Genomic DNA, 16,608 nt, shown 5'->3' with positions numbered 1-16,608 from the left:
TTTCAAGGCAGCTCTCATCAAAAAACCCTACAGAATTAACTGCATGGAACTGGATAGATCTTCCTCCGAACGATAAAGAGGTGACTCAACCCACATGGTATTTGAACTTGGGATTCAAGTGTAGGTCCTCTATTTTATCCCTAAAGCTTAAAACAGGCTTGAAGTATTTGCCATGAAATGTCTTTAGGCCACAGAGTCTCTTTTAGCTACAATCCTGGCTATGACCTACAGACAAGTCTTGATTCTTCAGATTAGTATAACTTTTGGAGGACTGAAGAAGGACCCCTCACTCAAGCTCGGGGCAGGATTCCAAATAGCTCGTGCACTATATCCACAAGCAGCCTGCCAGCCAGCAACAGTGAACCTGGTATTTGCTTACCCAGAAGTTGCAGTGGAGAGACAGGGAGGATGTGAGTTATGTTGTTTGATCTAGTCAGCTTGCCCTGATCCAGCAGATGAGACTTGTGCTGGTGCCAAAACATCTGTAAGGGTAGGGGATAGGGAAAGAAACAGCAAGGGCTACTCTAGACAGAGCGTCGCACCTTTCGTCCCGCTGCCTGTAATACCATGGAGACCAGGCTGCAGTGTCATGGGGAAACGCGCAGAGGGAGGGGTGGCAAAATGGGCCATAAATGAGAGAGAGCACAGCTATGGGGAAGAAAGATGAACTTGTGGTTAAGGCACTTGTCTGATACTTAAAAGACCTGTGTTTGATTCCCAGCAATGCTGAAGGTTCCCTGCATAAGGCACTTAATTTCTCTGTACCTCTGTTTGCTAGCTGTAAAATGGGGATAATGCTTCCCTCCTCTACAAGGGCTTTAGAAGAATAGCTCATCAATGTTTGTGAAGTGCTCAGATACTCTGGTGCTGGCACGGAGATACTCATCTGACCAAAAAATGTATGCAGGAGGCACAAAAGTAAGGCAGTCGAGTGCTATTTGGGGAAGAAGAGATGTTGCTAGTATGGGTGAGCACATTAGAGTAGGCTATGTCAACACTACAGCCTATGTCGGCATAATTTATGTCGCTCGGGGTGTGAATAAACCACCCCCCTGAGCGACATGAGTTACACAGACTTAAGCACTCATGCGCACAGCACTATGTCAGTGGGAGAGCTTCTCCCACCGACAGAGCTTCTGCCGTCCGCAGAGGTGGTTTTATTATGCCGACAGGAGAGCTCTCTCCCATCGGCATTGAGTGTCTTCACCAGACACCCTACAGGGGCGCAGCTGCATCGGTACAGCTGCAGCGCTGTAGGTGTAGACCTGGCCTTAGCCTAAGAATAATCTTGATTGCTAGTAGATGGCAAGAAGTAGGTGGAGTACTTCCTGTGAAATTAAATGTCACACGTAGACAAAAAAAATTCATTGTCTGTTAGTCAATCATTTAAAAAGTAACATCCTCTTTTTCTTGGATATATGCAAGTTGATAAATTCTTAATTATTACTATTATTATTATTATTTATTCATTTATTTATTATTATAGTCCACCTTGGGCTCCTCAGTGGCCATGTCTGTTGCACGGACCCTGGTCTGAGAACGAAAGGCATCACCTGATTACATAGACTTTGCTAACAAAAATCAACTGTACACACCAGGGCTCAATTCCTTTCCCTGAGGAATTACTCTGGATTTACACTGGTATAGCAGACAGCAGAATTTGGCCCCAAGAATCTGTCAAGGTGACTAACATCTGGCAAGCCTCATAATCTATAACATGAGCATGGGGGTGGGGGGTTCGTTTCCTATGTAGAGCAGGAAGGCTTAGGTGGTTTAGTGACCTGACACAATTAAGTGAGATACTTGTGATCCAAAAAACACAGCTACAAACTCCCATGCTGAAAGCAACGGCTGGCTAGGTGGGCCAAGCTATGCAATATCCTCTTCCTTGCCAAACTATAAATGTTCATCTCTAGACGCCACCTCCCGCCCCCAAACCACAGCAAATATACAGAAGCAAGCACAAAGGTTTCAGTTTGCCTCTCACTGTTCATTCCTGATCCCTTCAGAAATTTCCTGGAAAAGCCATTCACTTCTTTTCACTCGGGACCTGACTGGCACCAGAGTGGGAGTTAACTTGTTTCCCCTTATTTCCAGCCCACTCAAACATCATGGCTTTGAAAGTTCGACTCGAACATTACCAGGTGCACATCTTGCTGTGAAAACGCCTCATGGCTGAAAAGTGACGGTGAGTTTAAATGTTGCTGGGGGGGAAAGGTCAGCAAACTCTGGCTGGTTTAGTGATGAACCAAAAATATACTCTGCAAAACCACATATTCCACAAAGTTCATGTCCATAATTTCCACCCTCAACTCAAACTGCAACCTCTTCTGCCTGCTCTCTTTCAGCAGAGCCAGGGGAAGACTCTGGCCAGGGCAATACTTTCTATGATGTTCCATTGACTGCTTGTGTGTTCACCTCTGCTAGCCGCTGTGCATCCCATCCGACTTCCCCTTGAGCATTCCCATTATTCGTATTCACCCAAATCACAGGGTCCCTGCAGCATCTCGCTGCTCAAATTCTCTAATTCAAAGCTGCCATTATTACTAACCCACGAGCAATGGGGGGGGGGGCAGCTGTGGTTTGAGCCAGGAGGCGTTTGCTCCCCCAGATTGCAGCATTTCCTTCCAAGCACTAATTCTGGCTCATCGCATGTTCCGTGCAGAGTGAAAAGGGGGGGAAATTAGGCTTTTTTGCCTGCCTAGCGTGTGCACTAGAATAAACAGGGAGGCGCTGAATATTGCAGGTACCCGAAGCATTCTGGGATACATCATCTTGCAATAGCGGCTGCACGGCTAATCTGGGCCCTGTCTCTCTCTCCCCCGCCCCGGGGAACGGCAGCACCTGCCTCTTGTGCTTTGCACGGGGGGGACCCAACTCCCCCCCGACGGTGGCTTGAAAAACAAACCCAACCGCGCCCAGCCCAGGGGCCGCCCGCCGGGCATCCCCAGCAGAGCCCAGGGCAGGGCTCGCCGCCGGCTGCAGGGGGGTCCCGGGGGCGGGGGGCTGCAGCCGGCGGCGAGCGGGCAGCCTGCCCCGGGCTGGCCCCGGTCCCTTCCCCGCGCGGGGCGCCTCGCTGCTCCGGGCCCGGGCTCGCTCCCGCGGGGCGCTGCCCGGGGCCCCCCTCCCGCACCCCCCGGCTGGGGGGTCTCCCCGGCAGGCTCCCCCCGCTCACCGGCCGCCGCGCAGGGATGCTCCGGAGCCGCCTCCTCTCGCTGCCGCCGCCGCCGCCGCCTGTCTCGGTGTCACACACAAAGAGCAGGAAACGGTTGCAGCAAGTGCACTTCCTGAGCTCCCCGCTGCGCGCCCGGGGACCGGTCCCCGCCCGCCCGCCGCTGCACGGGGGATGCTCCGGCTCCGGCCCCCCGCCCGCCGGCTGCACGGGGGATGCTCCGGCTCCGGCCCCCCCGACCCCCGCCCGCCGCTGCACGGGGGATGCTCCGGCTCCGCCCCCCCCCCGACCCGCGCCTGCTGCACGGGGGATGCTCCGGCTCCGGCCCCCCCCCCCCCGACCCCCGCCCGCCGGCTGCACGGGGGATGCTCCGGCTCCGGCCCCCCCCGACCCCCGCCGGCTGCACGGGGGATGCTCCGGTTCCGGCCCCCCCCGACCCCGCCGGCTGCACGGGGGATGCTCCGCCCCCCCCCCCCCCCGACCTCCGCCGGCTGCACGGGGGATGCTCCGCCCCCCCCGACCTCCGCCGGCTGCACGGGGGATGCTCCGCCCCCCCCCCCCGACCTCCGCCGGCTGCACGGGGGATGCTCCGGCTCCGGCCCGCGCCCGCCCGCCCGCCGCTGCACGGGGATGCTCCGGCCCCCGCCGCTGCACGGGGGATGCTCCGGCTCCGGCCCGCCGGCTGCACGGGGATGCTCCGGCCCCCGCCGCTGCACGGGGATGCTCCGGCCCCCGCCGCTGCACGGGGATTGCTCCGGCTCCGGCCCCCCCCCCCCCGATCCCCGCCCGCTGCACGGGGGATGCTCCAGCCGGCCCCGCGGCACTCGGGGATTGACAGGCTGATTCCCCCCACCCCCAGCGCGCACCCACCTCCCCCAGCGCGCACCCCTCCACATACAGCACCCCCACCTCCCCAAACACACCCACATCCTGCCCCCAGCACACCCACACACGCCCAGCACACACCCACACCCTCCACCAGCACCCACACAGCCACACACTGCACCCACACACGCCCAGCACACACCCACACCCTCCCACCAGCACCCACAGCCAGCCACACACACACACGCCCTCCCCCCACCCACCCTTTTCATTTACAAATGCAAGGTCCTGTCATCCCCTCAGGAGGAGAGAGAACAGAGCAACTCCTTCCTCTGGGGTAAAACGGAGCAGGAAGAGGGATGGGGGGACAAGAAGGGGCGGGACTGTCCCCACCCTATACGTGAGCAGGTTGGATCAGCTTCCTTGCAACCTGGTCACCTTTCATAGGGCCCCCATGTCATAGCACCCTGGGGCCCTGCTGCCTGACTGGGACCTCCTTGGGTATGTAGGTGAACTGTCAGACTGCAGGGAGGTTACTAGTAGAGTTCCTCAGGGATCAGTCTTGGGACAAATCTTATTTAACATTTTTATTACTGACCTTGCCACAAAAAGTGGGAGTGTGCTAATAAAATTTGTGAATGACACACAGTTGGGAGGATTCCCAATACAGATGAGGACTGGAATATCATACAAGAAGATCTGGACGACCTTGTAAACTGGAGTAATAGAAATAGGACGAAATTTAATGGTGCAAAGTGCAAGGTCATTAATTTAAGGACTAACAAGAAGAATTTTTGCTATAAGCTGGGGACATATCAGTTGGAAGTGACAGAGAAGGAGAACTATCCGAATGTATTGGTTGATTTCAAGATGACTATGAGCTGGCAATGTAATGCGGCTGTGAAAAAAGGCTAACCTAGTCCTAGGATGGATCAGGAGAGATATTTCCAATAAAAACAAGGAAGTGTTCGTACCATTATGCAAGATACTGGGGAGACCTCATCTGGAATACTGTGTGTGCAGTTCTGCTCTTCTGTGTTTAAGAAAGATGAATTCAAACTGGAACAGGTGCAGAGAAGGAGTACTGGAGTACTGTGTCCAGTTTTGGGCCCCACACTACAAGAAGGATGTGGAAAAATTGGAGGGAGTCCAGTGGAGGGAAACAAAAATGATTAGGGGGCTGGAGCACATGACTTATGAGGAGAGGCTGAGGGAACTGCGATTGTTTAGCCTGCAGAAGAGAAGAATGAGGGGGGATTTGATAGCTGCTTTCAACTACCTGAAAGGGGGTTCCAAAGAGGATGGATCTAGCCTGTTCTCAGTGGTAGAAGATGACAGAACAAGGAGTAATGGTCTCAAGTTGCAGACGGGGAGGTTTAGGTTGGACATTAGGAAAAACTTTTTCACTAGTAGGGTGGTGAGGAACTGGAATGGGTTACCTAGGGAGATGGTGGAATCTCCTTCCTTAGAGGTTTTTAAGGTCAGGCTTGACAATGCCCTGGCTGGGATGATTTAGGTGGGAATTGGTCCTGCCTTGAGCAGGGGTTTGGACTAGATGACCTCCTGAGGTCCCTTCCAACCCTGAGATTCTATGATTCTATGAAGGGCTACTAGGATGATCCGAGGAATGGAAAACTTACGTGAGCAGACTCAAATAGCTCTGCTTGTTTAGCCTAACCAAACGAAGGCTGAGGGGAGATGACAGCTCTCTATAAATACATCAGAGGGATAAGTACCAGGGAGGGAAAGGAGATATTTAAGTTAAGTGCCGATGTGGACACAAGAACAAATGGATATAAACTAGCCATCAACAAGTCTAGGCTTGAAATTAGGCGAAGGTTTCTAACCATGAGAGGAGTGAAGTTCTGGAACAGCCTCCCAAGGGGAGCAATGGGAGCAAAAAACCTGATTAGCTTCAAGACTGAGCATGATAAGTTTATGGAGGGGATGGAATGCTGGACTGCCTACAATGGCATGTAGCCCATCTGTGACTGCTAGCAGCAAATATCCCCAATGGCCAGTGATGGGACACTAGATGGGGGGGCTCTGAGTTACTACAGAGAATTCCCTGGCTGGTGGGTGTTTCCCACATGCTCAGGGTCTAACTGATTGCCATATTGGGGTCTGGAAAGGAATTTTCCCCCACGTCAGATTGACAGAGACCCTGGGGAGGTTTTGCCTTTCTCTGCAGCATGGGGCATGGGTCACTTGCAGGTTTAAACTAGTGTAAATGGTGGAGTCTCTGTAACGTGAAGCCTTTAAATGAAGATTTGAAGACTTCAGTAATTCAGCCAGAGGTTAGGGGTCTATTGCAGGGGTGGGTGGGTGAAGTTCTGTGGCCTGCAATGTGCAGGAGGTCAGACTAGATGATCATGATGGTCCCTTCTGGCCTTAGACTCTATGAATCTACACTGTGCACTAAGCTTGGGTCTGTGGGACCTGGGCTTGTGGACTCAGTTTTGGCAAGCTTGCTCTTGAGCACCCACGCTGCATTGTAAACCTGGGTTTACAGTTCCTGCCCCCAGTCTCTCTGCGGTGCTCACACAACCACACTGCACTACGTAGAACTTCTGACTCACGTCTGAAACTTGACTTGTGTCCACTCTGCAAAGTGACAGCGTTTGGACCTGAGTTGCTCCAGGACTCGGCCTCTGACCCACCCTACAAACTGGTTCCTAGCATCCAGGTCCTGAGGGCTTGCTAACCTGTGTCAGGCTGATTTGTGTGTGCACGGAACAAGGGCTTGGGCTCAAACCCAAGTCAGAGTCTGGGCTTAGTGAGCAGTGTAGATATACCTGTAGTGTTCCTGTGATCTAAAGAACTATAGCAACAATTCATAATAACTGGGGACACAGTGGCTGAAATATCTAAGAAAGAATGTACCTAGTTTTTTTAACAAGGCACCAGTTAAAAAGGAAAAGGTCTTTTAGTTGTATGTATTTGTATTGCAGCAGTGGCCTGGAGCTCCTGTAATGGACCAGGACCCCCTTGTGCTGGTCACGAGACACAGAACAAAAAAAGACTGATTTGTTTCAGAGGATAAGCACCGGGGATGCCCTGGCTATTGACACTTCACTATTTATATGTGCCCTATCATTATCCTGTTAATGCAGCGCTGATAGGAAAATCTCACTGAAAAATGGAAAAAATTGACAGTGAAAATTCCTGTGGATTTCCCCCATGTATCGACCCACTCTAACAATAACCACAGTGCTACTTTATTTCTTATTTGTATTTCCACAGTGCCTTGTAGCCCGAGTCATGAATCAGAACCCCACTGTGCTAGGTGCTGTACAGAAACAGAACAAAAAGACCGTCCCTGTCCCAAGGGGTTTATAATCTAAGCCCTGGTCTACACACAGCCCCGGGGTCGAACTAGGGTACGCGAATTCAGCTACGTGAATAATGTAGCTGAATTCGAACTACCCTAGTTCGAATGACTTACCCGTCCAGACGCCGCGGAAGCGAACTCCGCGGCTCCAAGGTCGACTCCGCCAACTCCTCCTGCCGCGGTGGAGTACCGGAGTCGACCGCGGCGCTTCCGGAGTTTGAACTATCGCGTCTAGATCAGACGCGATAGTTCGAACTCCGAGAAGTCGAACTCGCCGCGTCGACCCGCGCGGTAAGTATAAACGTACCCTAAGTATAAGACAAAAGACAGCCAATGGATACAGACAGGGAAAGGGGGACTGCAAGGAAACAATAGAACAATATTGTGCAGCACGATAGACAGTCTGCTCTGCACACCAGCAATTTAGCCATTCTAACATTATGGTGATTTCATGACCACGTTTTTATTTACTGCTTTTAACACCTTAAATCACTGAGGAATAGACTGTTTTCCTTCTGGGGATCTCTTTGCACAATGGGAAGAATCCAAGGGATGAGCAGGCCACATACATGTGTGTATGTACCATCGGTGTACAGGTGTGATGAGAGACAGCGACAGTGAGAGAAAGATCATGACGCTGTGGTGAGATGAAGAGACTATGAGTATGTCTACACGGCAAAAGCTGTGCACGGTCTAGCCTACCCAAGCTAGCTTGAATCCAGATGGCATGTGGCTAATAATGGTAGTGAAGTCAGCACAGTGTGGGCTTCAGAACTGGCTAGCAAGCAGAGTACATACCCAGGGCCTGTTCCAGGTTTGTACTGCCTGTGCTGAGAAAGTTCAGGGTAGACTTGATCACAGACAGTGGTGCTGGAACATTTTTAGTATTGGGGTGCTGAAAGCCAGCCCTCTCACCCCTGCTGTGCCCCCCCCTCCCCAAGATGGGGCCAGGAGCAGGGCCGTATCCCTATGAGGTGGGACCTGGACAGGGGTAAGGGAGCCGAAGCTGGGACCACAGCTGGAGGCGGGCATGGGGCCGGGAGCAGAGCTGCAGAACCCCCCGGACCTCTAGTTCCCGTGCCTATGATCACAGATCCCATTGGCAGAACAGAAATGTAATAATCAAGGGCTCTTCAATCTAGCAGCAGTATAACAAGGTCGAATGACTAGGAGTTGAAGCTAGACAACTTAGTGCAAGAGATAAGATGCAAGTTTTTAACAGTGGGTATTTATCTACTGGAACAATTCTCCAAGGGTGGTTGTGGATTCTCCCTCACTGGAAATGTTTAAATGAAAGGTGGATGTTTTTCTAAAAGATCTGCTCTAGTTTCATCACAGCCAGTGGACTTGAAACAACAATAAATTAGGGAAGTTTTGTGGCCTGTGTTATACAGGAGTACAGACTAGATGATCACAGTGGTCCCCTCTGGGCTTAAAATCTATGAATCTCTGATCCTCAGAGTTTTAAAAAAGGTAAAGTTCAATAAAGTGTCCTTTAAAAAAACCTGCTTGCATAAGGAGCTGATTTGAGGCTGATTCTTCCCCTGAAAGCTGATCACACCATTTGAACATTGGCTACGGAAAAGCTAATCCGGAGGGGATAAAAATCTTTCAAAGACAATGACATGAAGTCAAGCATCCATGATGTTTGGGAATCCACTTGTGACTTGGTAGTTTGCAGTGCTGGTTGGCAAATGCCCAAGGCTACTCATTTCTAGTACCTGTCACTGACAGAGCCTCATGGGAAGATAAACAGAGAGGGCAGAGATCGAAGAGACTGTATTTCATCACACACAGAGTCAGTGCCACAGACCCACAAAGTTGCTCCACCTCATGTAGTGCCACGGAGAATCCCGTAGATATGGTCTGACTCTCAGAGAACGTGTGATTGACTCCCGAGAGCTAATGAGCAGCTAAAGCAGGGAGGCTGAAGGCTGGGTGAAACAGGCAAACAAAGGCAACTGTGTCTCTTCCCTGTGATGAAAAATAGGCAGAAGTGGGTGTGCACACTGGATATCTATCTGCCATCAGGCTCCTCAGGCAGATGTTGCAGAGATGCAGTGGAAATGGTTTTCGTTCTCAGCATGTTATAAATGTGCTGGCAATAACCACTCCACAGAAGGGTTTCTGTATCTCATGGGAGTGGCTGTGAGTGCAGTCCAGTTACAGGGCTGCCAGTATTCTCACCTCTTCTTTGCTGGGGGTTTCTATTACTGGACCATATAAAGTTGCCCCAGACTAAAACTGGTCAGACAAGGAGCCAGCATAGGAAAGAATTGAATAAATAATATGCACTTACTGACATCTGGCAGTTTCCCTCTGAGGATCTCAAAGCACTGTATAAATATGAGTAAGCAAACACCCTCTTTGAGGCATATAAATAGTATTGGCCCCATTTTAAAGATAAGGAAGCTAAGGCACAGAACGGCTGAGGCTAAAATATTTAGCACTGGATGTCTAAAGATAGGCACCTAAATACATAGGCGGGCACTTAAGTAGGTAGCCTGATTTCCAACAGTGTTGAGCACTCCCTACCCCTATCAAAGTCTGGGGTACCCAGCGCACCTGTGATGGGATGACCACCCCACACTGGCAGCAAAAGGGTTAATGGGAACCTGAGGGCTCTGTCAGCTCACTGGGTTACACCTGGAGGGTGTGGAGAATCAGTTGGTTATCTGCTGGGTCACAAAGAGCTGTGCCCAGCGGGAGGGACCCAGCAGGGAGGCAGGACACCTCAGGGGAGAGTAGGCTTTGAGAGCCTCTCCTGGGAAGGGAACTCGGATAGAAGGCCAGGAAGGCAGCTACAGGGTGGAGTGAGCGCCTCTTTGAACCTGGATAAAAGGGCAGGAACTGACCGTTAGGGAGAAAACCCTGGGAGCTGATGCTCACTACAGGAGCTGAAAGGTGTCTGCAGAACCTGGAAAGGGGCTCTGGAAAAAGGCCGGGCAAGATAGGAAGAAGTCTGGAGGCTGAGTGAGAAGACCTTGGCTACTCACTATTGGGTCCCCAGAGTGGACCCTAGACTAGAGTTGTGGGTCTGGGTTCCCCTACTAGCTACTGAGGAAGGTGGAGTGAAACTTGATTCAAGGGGTTAATACTATTGAAAACCCTGGAACAAGGGGTGTAAGGACCCCTGGGCCTAGAGTTAGAGGCAGGAGACTTGGGGTAGGATCATTGGACCTTTGACTGTGGGACTGAATGGGACCTTCCTGGCAGGCCAAGTCACAAGAGGAAGCGACCATAGCGCCAGAGCGGCTGCCAGCAGGGGGCACCAGCGCAGGATAGCCTGCTCCACCAGGCCCAGCCACAAGGGGGCGAGTCACTCTTCTACAGCCCTCATCTGAGCACAGAATTTGGCCTTTAAGATCTTGTATGAAACTCTGTCTTTAAAACAGTATGTTTTGGCGGTGGTACGAGCCAGAGACATTCCCCACTGTTTCTGGGTGGGTGAAAAATAAAAACCACAGCTGTTATATTACCACTTTATTAACTATAAAAAAAATATACTCTGTACACAAAGAATTCCTATGCAAGAAGATCTGAACATTACATTTAACAGTATTATTTAGTGCAATCAATTGTAACTAATAAATATTTCCTTTACCTCATCCAAGAATAAATACTGTCTTAAAGGCATTACCCAGTGGGGCAATATTGCAGTTACAAACACATTAGCACCCTGCTCAGGACTTGGGTGGGGGGAGGTCACACTCTGATGGTCCCTTACATGCAGGGCTAATGTGCAAGGCGCTTACCTTTGCACATCCTGCACAAGGATCTGCCACAATTACAGTCCTTGTGCTTGGGAAAGAACCCCTTCGGTGCCCCACAGTGGGTAAAGGGCGGGGGGAAGGCAGAGTCATGGCCAAGTCCCCCCCACATCAGTCACAAATGCTGCAGTCTCATGTGCCCTGGGCTGCTCACAATTCCCCTCTGAGCTCCCCAGGGTGCAGTTCCACATGGCGCCCTATTCAGGGTAGTGACTATAGGCCAGATTTGGTGCCACAAGAACATGGCAGTGGGTGAACTGAAACTACTGGGGAGGAACAAAGAGAAATCAGATGGAACTCGAGAGCGCAGAATTCTATTTGTGGCTGGTCATCCCCCAGGTTTTGGTTCAGACTATCAAACAGACAGGGGCAGTAGTGGAGTTTGGATCTGGGGCCAAACATCCCCACCTTTTGGTGGCATTCGGAGCCAAGGTGCTGGGTCAGACCCATCTCTGGGTTGTACGTGAGGATGGCCTGCCTGCGAAAACATTTCATGATGAAGTTTCACATGCTAAGAAATTAATGCAGAACAAAATCAAATGTGGGAGATGGATAAGCTAGGAGCAGTGCCTAGCATAGACCTGTAAAGCTGGAAGGGATTCCAGGACCTAGTGGCTAACAAAGAACTGAACAGAGTAACATTAAAAATAGAGATATATACACATTATATACTGCTCCTTCAAGACTCTTTCTGTATTTCTAATGCTTAGCAAAAAGTCCCAGATCTTATTTAGCAATCCTAGGGATTAACAAAGCTTGCACTCTGTTTTTGAGATTGGTTACGTAAAAAAGAATGTCCCTAGGTTTTCCTAGAATATTAGTTAAGTTAAAATATGCTGGGTACATGGTACATAGCTTCTTCTAATACTACCACACAGCGACCAACACAATATGAAATACTCGGTCCATCCAATTCATGTAGGAGCTTGGATTATAAAATACAGGCCAGCGTTTTCCACACTACTAGGCAAATGATTGTGTCAGTGACTGCATATGCTGTATGGAACAGAGCCTGGTCTCAATTACACTTGTGTAAATCCACTGATTTTAAAAGTGTCCAGAAGGCTCAATAAATTTTGTTCACAGAAGAGGTAAAGAAGTCTTTTTCTGGGGGTGGATCCGTTGGGTTTTTTGAGTGGGGAGGAGGGTAGGTCTCATTTTATTATCACAAGTGCACTGAGCATTTGTACTTCTCTGCAGCGTTTCATCTCTCTGCGTGTGCTTCCCTGCCTCCTCCACAGAACCTTGTCACCCAGCTGAGAACATGCCTGTTGAATTCCCATCCCGCGCTTTCTCTCTTGCTGTCCACCTCTCTTCAGAAAACACACCCAGTCCTGTGTCGCTCTAGAAAGGAGCCTTTCCCCTTGGATGACGAGACCCTGAGCTCCCGCCCCAGACGTGATCTGCCCAGTACGTTGCCAAGCTGTCCTTTGGTGTTCAAGCTGAAAGAGATCTTTGGAGGCCAATTTTTTCTTCTTATGTAGAAGTCTTGATGAGAATTTTGACACACACATTCTTCAGCTTTGTTTGTCCTCCACAGACATCCCCAACTGCACCAGAAAGTCTGCATGTGTGGTTTTATTTGTATTTTTCCCCCACTAACAATATAACATTTGAAAGACCTTTCAGTTTCTTTCACAGGTTTCTCAGGTATTATGTTCCTATTACTTGGACACTCCCTTCTACTTTACACTCTCCAGAATCCCACACCCCTTACTCCAGAGCTGCAGAGCGAATCATGCTAAGAGACGACACCGTCTTAACCCTTCAGCGTACAGGATGCAATGGCTAAGCCCAGCCAGAACACCTGTCGGATCTGTGTGTCCTGGTACCCAGTTATTCCATCCATCCCTTCCTGCTCCAGACCGGCTGTGACACAGGCAAGTTTGGAAGCATCTGAATGGTTCTTAGAGAGAGAAGGTGGATGAGGTAATATCTTACATAGATCTCTCCTTGTCAGTGATGAGACACATTTCTCAGGGCAGGCTAACGTTTCCTTTCATTTGGGTGCTTCCAGGGTTAAAATCACAATGCCAGATACCTGAGCTCTGAGGCCACACACCGATCCTTATTATCCTCATGAGAAATTGGCGTGTTGTGTCATCTGGCTCTGGGATCTTCGCTAAATCACTGGGCTGGTTTGTGAGAGCCTTAAACCAAATGGCTGTCTCCGTCTTCTCAACATGGAGCTCTTGAAAAGGATTGGCTTGGCTGGAAGTTCAGGCCTCTGCCCCAACCTGGCTAGTACCATTATCTCTGGTAGGAGGGATTTTGTTAATGCTTTGTGTAGGGAAAACTCTGTAGTAAGCCCACTCCAGCTTCTTGGTCGGCTTCACTCAGTGAGCCGGTGTCCTGATTAAAGATCAAATTCAGAGATCTCACTCAGCTGATAGAGCAGGGTAGAGAAGGGAGGTCGGTCTTCTTTCCTCTAAGGGAGCAAGAAAAGAACAGCATTAAACTCCAACTTGAAAAGGGTTACAGGGTAAGAGAGAGAACCTTGTAACCGGCCAGAGGCTGAATGGTAACCCAGGTAGAATCAATTCTTAAAGGGGAAAAATAAAAGTGAAAATGTGACTGAAATTGTCATAGGAAGCAAATGTGACCTGGTGTGTTCAGGGCTGCTCTCCCTCTGATTTATGTCTCCTTTCTGTCAGCAGAGAAGTTGCCCCAATAATGGCTGACTTGCTTACAAATCACTGGCTTTGACTTCTGCCCTCTAAAGTGGGACCCACAGGGTGTGTTCTGAACTGGAGTTAATAGCATGAGTTAAAAGCCTAGCGAAGACAAGGCAGCCTGCAGTTGTCACATGAGTTAGTAGGCCAAGTTAAAGACCATGCCGGAGCCTAAGGTTTACCGTGACCTGTTAACTTGTGTGAAAACTACACGCTGCTTTGTCCCGAGGATTTTGCCTCATGTTAGCTAACTCGCGTTCAGAACACACCATTTTTCCTAGTGAAGACAAGGGGGAAGGGATCATAATATCTTGCCTGCGTAGGCTACAGTACTAACCGCTTTCCAGCAGCTGCTCATGAGCTCATAGATGGCCTTGGAGGCGAGCTTGGGTTTATAGAGCCGGAGTCCTGCGTTGATTTCTTCCACCACCTCTGCATTGGTCCGGTTTTCGTAAGGGATTTTGCCTTCGCTGAAGACCTCCCACATCAACACTCCTGAAACAAACAAAAAAGGAAATGGTAGTAAAGGAGCAACAGTGACCTGCCCAAAACATCCCTCCTCAACAGCTGGTTTGAAGGGTCCTCGGCACCCCAATCAGCCCCCCAAAACCCACTGTTTTTATCTGCTTTAAATCCCCATCCCTGAAGAGCCCAGGCTGTGGCCACCATGCTTCCAGTCGAGGAGCACTAGATCGGATTCCCCTCCAGATCACACCCACATCTCTCTCCCTCCTCAGCCCGAAGAGTCATTGAGACACAAGCCTTTCCTCATTCCCCCACCCATCCCCACGGGAACCAAGCATGCTCTGTCTACAGGGGCTGAGTGAAGAAGAGCGAGGTTGAACTGCTCTACTTTGAGAGATTACTGTACCTGTTCCCTTCCATATGCTAGCAGATTATGGTGACAGGAAGGGGGGACTATCTAGTGTTTAAAGCAGCTTAAAGAAATGGAAGTTAGGACTGGAAAGTACTATGAGATGAGATCTACTGACAGAGCTAGGTATTATTATTGCTATTCTGCTCCCAGCTCACTCTTTGACCTACCACGTGATCTTAGGCAAGTCTCTCAGGGCCAGATTTGTAATGTTATTTAGATGACTGACTCCCATTGAGAGCTGTAGGGGTTAAGCACCTAAATACATTTAACAATCTGACCCTTAGTCTTTCTGCAACTCAGTGTCTGCATCTGCAGCCATGTGCTGGAAGGTGAGACTCCAGGACTGCCTTCCCCACTTGGTCAGATGGAGCCTGGGCTTATTCACTTTTAAGGAACACTACAGCATTCACCTGATCTCCCAGGCTTTGGAGATGAAGTGAGTTAGCTGAAGGTGCACATAGGGTTGACAGAGGAAGTGGAGGTGTATATTCATCCTGAGAGGTGGAAGGGTAACAGAGAGCTCACTCTTCATTGCTAGTTTAGTTTGTATGATGTTTTTGCCTTTAATGAACTGCATCTAGGAGAGGCACATCTACTGCGGCACCAGATGCCTCACAAGCATGATTTAGTTTGTATTTTGACAAATGAACAGGAGCAAAACTATGAAATAAAATTTGAACAGGTCAAATTAGCCACCCAAGCCTCAGCTCTATGAACTGCTCACCAGAAGAGATGGCAAGTTGTCATGAACTGTGATGAATGCATGTGAAATTGCGATGGAATTTCTAAGGGATTATGGTGCATATTTTACCTCATGAATACCAAAGGAATTCACTGGGACAGAATATCAGAGGGAGTCAGCAGAAAGGATGGCAGGAAATATATGGTCTCATCTCTCTTGGAGAAAGAAACAAAGATACACAAAGGCAGAGGAGGAGTGGGGTAGAAGAGAGACAAGCATAGGAAAATGACTACAAAATATGTTGCAGTCGTGTAGGGAGACCTTATAAATACAATGAACAAAAGTTATTTTGATTCTTGTCAGGGATGATTTCGGCAGTCGCCTGATATGCCTGTTTGGAAGTACATGTGCACCTTGTCTTGGGCTGCCAAGGAAGTTATAAAAGGTGGGGACTGATGTAGCCAGACAGAAGGATACATCGGAATAAATACACGTCGCCTACAGCTTCATTTTTGCTCAACAAGGTCCAGTTCCCTGCACTGTTGATTCTTAAACAGGGAGAAGGGTGTCAGTATTTCAACCACACCAGACCACTCTTTAGCAGAGGGGATACTGGGCCTGGCCGATGAGACTGGGTTTATTGTGGAATAACCTAGATATCTGAACTCCCACAATGTGCAGGTTCCTAGAGTTGGGAAGCCAGTTCTCATGTCCAGTTTTTTTAGCCTGGTCACAACAGAATGGTTTCAATCCCAGCAGAGCAGATTAATGGTCTGTGGGTAATAGAGCAGAAAGACTCCCAGGGACATGATGCCATGACATGACAGAGGAATCCTCTTATGCAAACCCTGCTGCAGGGGAGATAATAAGTCAGACGGACATTCAACAGTGGCGTCTGCAAATTTCACAGAGGAGAGCCGTGCAATGCAAACAAGCCCACAAATGTGTCATTCTGTCTTTAGATAAAGCTAAATCAACTTTCCCCAGCGTGGGTCTACAAAATACTGCAAATAATGTCAAACTACGCAAAAGTTGGTGGGAGCTGTATGGCCCTTAAAGGGGCAGTTTTAGATAGAAACTCCTCCAGTAACTTATTGTCCATACTAATTTCTGAATGGTTGAGTAGAAGAACATAAACCAAACCTGTCCTTCGGAGTACATTTCTCCCTGTGTCACAGCTCTACCATAGCCAGGATGCTGTGGGATGTCACGGTCAGTTCTAGTATCAACTGTTATTCTGTAGGGTGTGTTTAATGAGGGGTGACAGAATGCTCAGCAT

General features: G+C 49.6%; 2 protein-coding genes across 4 annotated transcripts in view; both read right to left on the bottom strand.

The window, feature by feature from the left end:
* Positions 1–3,290, bottom strand: part of CYFIP2 (cytoplasmic FMR1 interacting protein 2) — a 77,675-nt gene extending 74,385 nt beyond the window's left edge. For all 3 annotated transcript variants that reach the window (XM_045026871.1, XM_045026872.1, XR_006581566.1), the window contains exon 1: positions 3,176–3,290. The gene's annotated coding sequence lies outside the window, so the exon portion shown is untranslated. The remainder of the gene's footprint in view (positions 1–3,175) is intronic.
* Positions 3,291–10,813: 7,523 nt separating this feature from the next.
* The window catches only part of ITK (IL2 inducible T cell kinase), a 42,734-nt gene continuing 36,939 nt past the window's right edge, over positions 10,814–16,608 (bottom strand). The window contains exons 16-17 of the mRNA XM_045026874.1: positions 14,108–14,265; positions 10,814–13,526 (exon numbers count right to left, since the gene is read on the bottom strand). Of these exons, the coding sequence (XP_044882809.1) occupies positions 13,455–13,526; positions 14,108–14,265 (230 nt within the window). The 3' untranslated portion in view covers positions 10,814–13,454. The remainder of the gene's footprint in view (positions 13,527–14,107; positions 14,266–16,608) is intronic.

This window comes from Mauremys mutica, chromosome 8 (genome assembly GCF_020497125.1).
Source record: "Mauremys mutica isolate MM-2020 ecotype Southern chromosome 8, ASM2049712v1, whole genome shotgun sequence".
Classification (NCBI taxonomy): domain Eukaryota; kingdom Metazoa; phylum Chordata; order Testudines; family Geoemydidae; genus Mauremys; species Mauremys mutica.
This window is presented reverse-complemented; position numbering and strand designations above follow the sequence as displayed.